The sequence below is a fragment of the Anolis carolinensis genome, chromosome 4 (genome assembly GCF_035594765.1).
Source record: "Anolis carolinensis isolate JA03-04 chromosome 4, rAnoCar3.1.pri, whole genome shotgun sequence".
Lineage (NCBI taxonomy): Eukaryota > Metazoa > Chordata > Lepidosauria > Squamata > Dactyloidae > Anolis > Anolis carolinensis.
Window position 1 is genome coordinate 199351554 of NC_085844.1, and position 9944 is coordinate 199361497.

The following is a 9944-nucleotide window of genomic DNA, read 5'->3' on the forward strand; positions in this document are numbered from 1 at the left end:
ATAGAATCATTTGTTTAGAAAAGCAATTGGGGCCTCTCCTGCTGGGGAGAGTTTGGCTGGAGTTCCTGCATTGAGCAGGCAGGTGGACTACATGGCCCATCCAACTCTGTGATTCTATCACTCTGCAAACCTCTTTTTGATTTTGTTGTACAGCACACCAGATTGAATGACTGTGATCAAGGATATGAATTTGTATGGTGTAAAAGGCAGCCACTTTACAGTGTCACTTAGATGTATGTGTATATATATGTATAAAGTAAAGATTTCCCCTGACGTTAAGTCCAGTCATGTCTGACTCTGGGGGTTGGTGCTCATCTCCATTTCTAAGCCGAAGAGCCGGCTTTGTCTGTAGACACCTCCAAGGTCATGTGGCCGGCATGACTGCATGGAGCGTCGTTACCTTCCTGCCGGAGCGGTACCTATTGATCTACTCCGATTGGCATGTTTTCAAACTGCTAGGTTGGCAGAAGCTGGAGCTAACAGCGGCTGCTCATGCCGCTCCTGGGGTTTAAACCTGGGACACATACACACACACACACACACACACACACACATACTATATGGATCTTCTACAGAAACATCAGATATACTCATGGTCTCCTGTCTAGATTGACAACTATTTCCTCTGTTTTAGTAATTTTGCAATCCCTGGTGTTTTTACTACCGTGTTTCCCCAAAGATGTGCTAGGTCTTATTTTCAGGGGATGTCTTATTTTTCCATGAAGAAGAATTCACATTTATTGTTGAACAAAAAATGAACATTTATTATATACTGTACAGTAGTTGTCATCACAAACCAACATAACCAGACAAACTCTGAATCCTATCAAGAATTTCTTGTTACTACCATTATTTCCAGTTACAGCTGGTATGTACATTTACCGATCCTGCATGCTCTGGTGTTCTGTTTGGCGGGCATGCTTCCAAACAAAAACGTTGCTAGGTCTTACTTTTGGGGGAGGCCTTATATTTAGCAATTCAGCAAAACTTCTACTAGGTCTTATTTTTCGGGGATGTCTTATTTTCAGGGAAACAGGATAGGTATTAACACAAACATGAAGAGATAGCATTTTATAAGAAATTTGGAGAGGGTCATATTGCTCAATTTGGTGTTTTATCTTCTATTGTCTTCAGTTGTGGAGATCACTGATGAGATGAAGGAGAGGACCATTCCTGACCTTTGGGAGACATTAGAATTAACATAAAGTGGGTGTCACAGTGTTGCAGCATTCTTAGCTTGTTTTTCTTCTATTTGTGCCCAAACAGCAGAAAGCTGGCAGTTTTCTGGCAAGAGAAATGTGTCTGCAACCATCACAAGGATATAGAAAACAGCTTTGTACTAAGTCAGACTTAGTCATAGCCTTGTTAAGACAACCTTCATTTATAGAATCCCTTTCCAGGGTTTCAGAGAGATAATTTTTCATATCTCCTGTTAGCCTTCCTGCTACTTTACACATTGGAACTCAGTGCCCTTAGTATGGTATTTGCATGCAGACAGTGCACTCCGGCATTGAGCTCTGGTACTCAGACTACACTTGAGTTACCTTTAACTCCTTTCTGTTTCTGCTGCAGGAGGCCGTGGAATCTTGCCTGACTCGGGTCACCAAGCTGGAACTTCAGCAGCAGCAGCAACAGGTGGTGCAGCTGGAAGGGGTGGAAAATGCCAATGCCCGCGCTCTGCTTGGCAAATTCATCAACGTCATTTTGGCCTTGATGGCCGTGCTCCTGGTCTTTGTCTCCACCATTGCCAATTTCATCACACCTTTGATGAAGACCCGCATGCGTCTCCTGAGCACCACCCTTCTGGTGCTTTTTCTCTTCCTCCTCTGGAAGCACTGGGACTCCATCACCTATCTTCTGGAACATGTGTTGCTCCCCAGCTGATTCCTCTGACAACCATGTGCCAGGGCTGAAGGGTGTATTTTCTTTCTTTCAGAGATGAAGAGAAAACAAGGAGTATCCCAGTTAAATTTTTTTCTTTTGATCCACTTGGAGTATGTAATCCTCACTTGCTTCCCTTGCACATCAGCCTTTATTCACCTCCAATGTCATCTCAGCCATAGGGAGTGTGAGTTGCATAGTGCTTGTGAGAGGTCAAATAACTCACTCCTCTGGGATGCCTTTGCAAAAGATATCAGAAAGGCAAAGGAAGCCTGTGTTTAAAAAGCCTCCATCTCTTATATCTTTGTCATTCTTTAATGTAGGCAAAGTAAGGGTAGATGGCCAAGCTTTGAATGCAGACAAATGTTTTTTATAGCAGTTGCTTGGATGGTATATTTTTCTGCCTGAGAAGGATGGTGAAAAATGTGTTTCCAGACACAGTGATTGGAAGTCAAAGGTTCAACACTGAAAGTGAACTTTTATTCCTTCTTTTTTAGTAAACTCTGCCCCTTAGGATCATGCACAGAGTTCAAGGAGTAGAATGTACATATCACACCAGCTTATCCAAGTCACATGGATACTTATCTTTCCATTCCTTCAGAACAGTTGATTTGCCAGCAGGAGAGCTGGGCATCTTATTGCAATAGGTTTGTCAATCTCACTGGTTGCTTTGACAGTTAATGCCCAATGGAGGCCGGATTTAAGAAGAAAGCATCTACCATTATGGTGCAAAATCAACATTTTTGGTTGGCTTTGTTTTCTTTCTTCTTTTTGTTTTTGTTTGAGATCTTCAGGGACTTATAAAAAATTCAGACATTTCATCTGCGAATCTTACAATTGTGTGCGTGTGCGTGTTAATTTATTGATTTCACAAGTCTGTTTCCTTGTTTTGAATCAAATGTTGGATAAAAATAGGATATAACGGCCTTCACATCTCCCGTGTCTTTAGAGAAAATGGAATGCAAGAGATCTTTAAAATGACTGAATAGTCCAAAATTAGAACCTGTATTTGAATATGGCAGTGCTTCATCAAATTCTACAAGCAGAGAACATGACTATTATTTATATTTCCATCTCTGCATACTGGAATAATGATACAAATAGAGCTCATAAGGTGTATGAACAAATCAATCAATTGAGATTTTCTTTTCACTAAACGGAAAGGCACTGATAACTTTCAGCTCTTAAGGTTCCTCATGTACAGTTTTTTTTATTGAAGGCATCCATTCACACTACTGATTTTTCTCAACATTTTATTGCAGAGCTGCTAGAATGTGGCACACTTTACAGGCTATAAATGAAATGATCTAGACAAGGAATTCATGCTTGATGGTATATTGGTATTTGCAAAAGAATAATTACTCTTTTCAGCGAAAAGAGAGACTTGATTGTAAGTTGAACTCATGGCTGTTGTAAGGTAGAAGAGAATTGGGTGTTTCAGTACGACACAATCTTGATATTCTTATGTAGCAGACTGAATTGACAAGAGTCTTGTGGTGATGGTGTGGACAGATTTGTTTTGGTGCACGCGTATATTTCTAGGGTCCCATTTTTATTGCTAAGTGTTGCTAAAAACAACATTTATGCAACTACAAACCAAGCATAGCAGCTAGAAGGATTGAAAGAATTTTATCCTCTAAACCTTGCTAGTTATACAGGGTAGATTTTTCTTTAAAAAAATGAGTTGGTTTTTAAAAAAGTTTTTCACCTGCAAATTGAGGTTACACAATACCAGGTCAGACTTTACTGTCTCATAGTATTGTGGATTTAAATTTAGAAGTATGAATACCATGATCATTTAGTTGTTCATTGATGAGAACTCTGGTTAGATGCTGAACTGTTAAAGAGACAGAAAAGAAAAAGAGGCACTGAGCCCCCTGAGCATATGCACTTTATGACACTTAAATCTCCTGTGAACGTCTGCAGTATAAGACCCTAGAATCCAAATCTTGTCCAGATCCATAGAGGTCAGAGAAATGGTGGAGAAAGAATGTTGAAAAATTCAGCTCCCATCTGCAAAACTACAATAGAAGAAATGCCATCTGCTGAGATTCTGCCTTTTTTAAAGGCTAAAGTAACTTTATCCATTGGACAGAGCAATGACCTCTTCTCCCTTTTCTGTAACCCATATTTAATTTTTCTTTTTGTTATGTAAAACATTTTTGGTTCTTGACGTATATAATCCATATGGAACAATCACAGGCTTTTTTCAAACCCAGGCATCTACTCTTGACCCTGAGAGCCTGCACCTAAAAGTCCAGAGATTATTCAAGCCTAAAATGGTTGAGGCCAAAGCCTGGGAAAGTTACTGTTTTGGGATACAACTCCCATAATTCCAAGTTGCTATGCTGGCTGGGAGCTGAAGTCCAAAGGTAACTTTTCCAAGCCTTGATGTGAACCTTAGTAGGACCAACATCTGCAATATCATCATGGAATGCTGGTCTGGATTTCCTCTCTAGAATACATTGCCTTTTCCTAAGGAGGCCTTGGTAATTCCATCATATGTAAGCAAAAATCTGTGACCTGCCTTTAAATAACCCATGGAGATGTGAAGAACTCAACCTTTCTTTTATGTGTGTATCTATTTATTTTATATATTTTTTCCTAAAGAGTTAAAAAAAAATGACACACCTTTCCTAATCAGTTCCTGAGGGAGCTGGTTTTGTAGTGTAATGTGCATGTATAATTTATTTAATACTGTCAGGATGAATGTTGAATGAGTTAGAAAAGAACTCTCAGTGAATAAAAAACTATTCCACATGAAATAAAAGAGGTTTTGGCCACAATTCATGGTGAGAAGTGTAACTCTGTGCAGGACTGGAACTTTCAGCTTTAGTTCTGACCTTTGTACTAATTTTTATCCATCTCCCTGTCACCAAGAACAGATTGCAGAGGCAGTTTGCTGCAGTAAGGTGGTTTTGCAATGGAGGACCACTGATTTATATCAAGACAAGGGGTAACAATTCCCAATATCCCTTAGGCAGAATAGCAACAGAATTCTGAGAAATGTAGAACAAAAAGTATTATTTCCAAGCCCTAGGTAGAGTAACTGCTGTTCACAACTTTACCCCCCCCTCCCCCCCCCCCAAAAAAAAGATACAGGGTTAAAGGAAAGTTCTCATTCATATTTTCAAGATAAGAAGGGGAGTGCATAGGCCAAATAGGAATCTTATTTTGAATACTGTACTTTTTCATGCTCAAATATTTCCACCCACAACTACTCCCCTCACAAATGTTTTATGGGACTGGATATTTTTTGAAGAGCATTTTCAGGTATAGCCTGTGAGATGAAGAATTAATGACTTTTGCAACCTTATGGACTCCAGAAGCAAACCATGGTAACTGTCCTTTGTGGCCTTATGGTTTATATGTATCAATATAAATTAAACTAAAATGACATATTATTTTATGCCCTACCCCATTACTCATCTCCTACCTTAACACAAACAGAGTGGCATGTGACCACATTCTTAGTTTCCTTGGAAACCTGAATCAAAATTAGTTTAGGACTATTTCATGCCACAGTCATATTAATTTTGTCCACATTTATATATGGAAGATTCTCATACCCACAACTGCACATAAAAAGGAAGATTTCACCTTTCATGAAGTGGTGCATTCCCTTTCACCATTTCAGCAGAAAGAATGTTGGATCATCCTCTTAATTCATCATTGGAGTTCATTGACACATGATCATTGCAATCTTATATGGCAGTTGTTCATTACAGCACGAAAGAAATGTATTATTGAATTAGCTTTTAGTGGTTCCATATCCACTGTCTGTAGAACTGCAGATTTTACAGTGATAAGTATCTAGCCGATGTGGCAGGTCTGAATTGGCAATATTGTGGTCTTCTATCATAGGAGAAAGCCAAGGTCGCCCCTATTGGCATAATGGTCTTCTAATATTGTTTGACTGTATTTATTATGTATGCTTGAATCTTGTCCTGCTCCCATCTCATGGTATTAAATCTATTGCCCTTTGGGAAACACATACAGAGGAAGCTCTGGTTTCATTTCACTATATTTTTCCATTTACTTTTTTTCAAATAAAAATAATTTTAAAACACTGGCAAAAGAAAAGTCCTTCATTTTTAATTCCTGTTCACAAAGAAGGGAGGGGGGCACTCTTCAGTATAATCCATAACAAAAGAAATCCAAATTAATAAGGGAACACGTCAAGGATGCCCGTTATCACCCTTAATCTTTGTCTTCGCACTATAAATTTTAATAAGAAACATCAGAAGGGACAACCAATTAAAAGGAACAAAAATAGCCAACTATGAATTTAAACTAAGGGCCTTTGCGGATGACCTGATCTGCATCATTGAGAATCCAAAACACCAAATACAAAAGTGGCTGGAGAAAACAGAGGAATATGGTTCAGTGGCTGGCTTCTACTTAAACAAAAAGAAAACAAAAATTTTGACAAAAAATATCCCAAAGAAAAAACAAGAAGAAATTGAGAAAGCGACAAATATCCAAATTGTAACTAAAATAAAGTATTTGGGAATTTGGTTAACAGCGAGCAATGCTCAATTATTGAAAAACAATTATGAAAGGAAATGGAATGAAATCAAAAAGGATTTACAAAATTGGAAGAACCTGAAAATCTCCATCCTAGGACGGATAGCGTTAATAAAAATGAACGTTTTACCAAAGCTGTTGTACTTATTTCAAAACCTACCAGTGATGAGAAATAATAAACTTTTTCAGGAATGGCAAAAAGAAATCACGAAATTCACTTGGAAGGGGAAAAAGCCAAGAATCAACTATACAATAATGACAGATGAAAAAAGGAGAGGAGGATTTGGTCTCCCAAACTTAAAGCTATACTATGAATCTTGCGGGTTAGTATGGGTTAAGGACTGGGCAACTTTGGAAAAAAACAATATCTTGGCCTTAGAAAGTTTTGACCTGAGGAGAGGATGGCATAGCTATTTGTGGTACAGCAAAAGAATGATTGAGAAAAATTTTGGAAACCACTTCATTAGGTCTTCACTAATAAAAATTTGGGAAAAATATAAGGAAAGGATATATAGGAAAACACCCCTTTGGATTTCACCTTTAGAAGCTAATCAGAAAAAATTCTTGGGATGGATAAAATGGCCGAAGTATAAGGAAATATTAAGAAAGAAGGATGGTCAATATCAATTAAGATCGCAAGAAGAAATAAAACAAAAATATGACAAAATATCCTGGTTCCAATATGCGCAAATGAAAGAACAATTTGGAAAAGATAAGATACTAGGATTTAATGAGATAGACAATTTTTGGGATGTCTTAATGCAAAATGACAAAAAAGAAATCACAAGAGTATATAAAAAGTTATTAGAATGGTCTACTGAGATAGAATATGTGAAATCATGTGCTACAAAATGGGCAAGGAATATTGGCCGCTCAATTATGATGTCGGAATGGGAAACAATATGGATCATAAAACAAAGGTATACTTATGCTTCGGACTTACAAGAAAATTGGCTCAAAATGTTTCATCGATGGCATATTACCCCAAAAAAATTAGCTATGATGTACAAAAACACAGACAATAAATGTTGGAAATGCAAAAAGCAAGAAGGGTCATATTTTCATATTTGGTGGACGTGTCCAGAAACAAAAGTGTATTGGAAAGCTATACATGAGGAATTACAGAAAATACTACACAAATCATTTCCAATGAAGCCGGAGTTTTATTTACTTGGATTGACAGAGGAAATTATGAAAGTGAACTCAAATGAGGATAAAATATTTACATATGCAACAACAGCTGCAAGAATGATCTTTGCTAAATATTGGAAACTAAGGGACATACCAACTAAGCAACATTGGTTGGAGAAACTGGATGAAATATATGACATGGACAAATTAACATATTTAATGAGAGTAAACAGAGGAAAGGCAATAAAACCAACTAATTGGGAAAAATTTGAAGAATACAAGGAAAAGTTAAAGTAAAAATATGCAAAAGGAGAACCCGAGAATATTTAAATTAACTAAATCTAGTCCAGTGCTTGAAAAAGAGATGAAGACGGAAAGGAGATTATTCCACTAAGAATGGAAAGCGGAAGGACATTTACTATCTATATCTCTCTCCCCCTCCCTTCTTTTCTTTTTTTTTTCTTTTCGTTTTCCTTCCCCCCTCTCCCCCCTCACTGTACCCATTTTCTCTCACATTATTGTTTTCTCTATTATAGTATTTTTAACGTATGTTTATGTGAAAAAAGTTGAATAAAAATCAAAATAAAAAAAAATCCATAACAGTGGATTAGATTATTGTAGTCCACATGTCTGGTGGTTGCGTAAAAGCAGTTCTGCCTGAAGTTCCTAGTAAAAAGCAACTTCCCTGGTTTTCACCAGTCCTTTGACCTGTACCAACTCATTGCCCAGCAATCCAATGAGCTGCCTTGTCCAGAAGAGTAGCCTCTTTGTAAATTCTGTGGCATAATTTCCTTCATGCTAGATTTATTATTATTAGGCCAATGACATCCTGACATGCTAAGACAAGCATAAAGATATAGCAAGAGGGCAGCTTCATGAAATATTCCTTGGAAGACTTGAGCCAGAGTGAGAGTGCAGTGGCAAAAGTATGGACTATTTATAAAGCAGTAGAAAGTGATAAGATCTTTTACTGCTTAGGTTGGATTTAATTTCATTGCATTTGGATAAAGTACAACACTCTACAGGTTGAGTATTCCTTATCTGAAATGCTTAAGATCAGAAGTGTTTTGGATTTTGGATGTGTTCAGATTTTAGAATACCCGTATTTGCATATAAGTACATAATGAGATCTCTTGGAGATGCGAGCCAAGTCTAACAAAAAATAATTTATGTTTCATATACAACTTATGTTATGTTAGGCAATCCCTCGTAGTTCAAGGATGATGGTCTTCCAGTAATTTTTCTTGGAAGACGCCTGTGCGTGTTTGTTTTTTTTAAAATGTGTGGAGGTCGGTGCACGGCCGGTCAACACACAGAGTGAGGTTCCAGAAGTGGTGTGATTACACAATGACAGTGGCTTCTCAGTCTGTTGCAGCCTTCTTCCGCCTTCACAGCCATTGTAACATGTACCAAGTTATCCTCCGCCTGCTCTGCCGTTGAGGTCTTAGGGTCTCCGGATTGTTCTTGGTCTGGATCCTCCCCTGTGGCCACTCCTAGGAGTGCATGACTCCGGTGGTTGTGCCTGCAGGTTCATTGGAACACACAAGTCCCCTCACCACGACAAGGTGACATATAGGACTTTATTGCATGATGCTGCTATCCTGCACTATGTGCATGATGAAGGATAGTGGCAATTTACCCACATGGTGACCATCAGTATCATTTACTGCAAGGACAAAGTGAGAGATGAAGACAACCTTGCTCCCTCATATCTCCAGCATGCCAGCAAAGAAACAACTGAGATCATTGCACCAGGTAGGTTGTGGTGCTGGTGGGATCACAAACTGCTCACAGGTTTTGCTCATCAATAATAGAGGACAAATTTATCACAGGGAGTAATGTGTCATGTAATAGGTGACAATCCTGCTTCTTTGCCAGTTTACTACCCCCATGTGATAGGTAATTTTTAAATACAATATTTAAGGGAATTTTTAATGCAATATTTTTAATTTTTTGTGCATGAAAATTTGTGTATATTGAACAAACAAAAAGCAAATATATCATTATCTCATCCACCATGTGAATGATTTTGGAGTACATCAGATTTCAAAATCCCCGATAAGAAATATTCAACCTTTATTACAAACTACAAACCCAAAGAGTAAATTGGTTTTGGTGTCTTCAAAATGTAAGTACACATGAGATGCTCCTAAGTCTTTTTGGCCATTCCAAAGGTACTTACATATTCCTGTAGGGACTGCTGTGCATCTTTTCAGACAAATCAATCCAACATTTGTTTTGGATGCCATCGGATGCCATTCACCACCCGAATAAACCATTAGGAAGTTCTCTTGCACACAGTCAATCCCCCATTGAAATGAAAGGGAGCAGCAAAGAGAAAATACTGAAATGTTCCCCTAATTCTTTCCAGATGGTGAAAACAGGATTTGAGGCACTCTACTTGA

General features: G+C 38.0%; 1 protein-coding gene across 8 annotated transcripts in view; it reads left to right on the top strand.

Moving 5' to 3' along the window:
- The window catches only part of tmcc2 (transmembrane and coiled-coil domain family 2), a 115588-nt gene extending 110627 nt beyond the window's left edge, over positions 1-4961 (top strand). For all 8 annotated transcript variants that reach the window (XM_003220404.4, XM_008109608.3, XM_008109616.3 and 5 more), the window contains one exon: positions 1573-4961. In XM_003220404.4, coding sequence (XP_003220452.1) covers positions 1573-1884 — 312 coding nt within the window. In that variant the 3' untranslated portion in view covers positions 1885-4961. The remainder of the gene's footprint in view (positions 1-1572) is intronic.
- The last annotated feature ends 4983 nt before the right edge of the window (positions 4962-9944 follow it).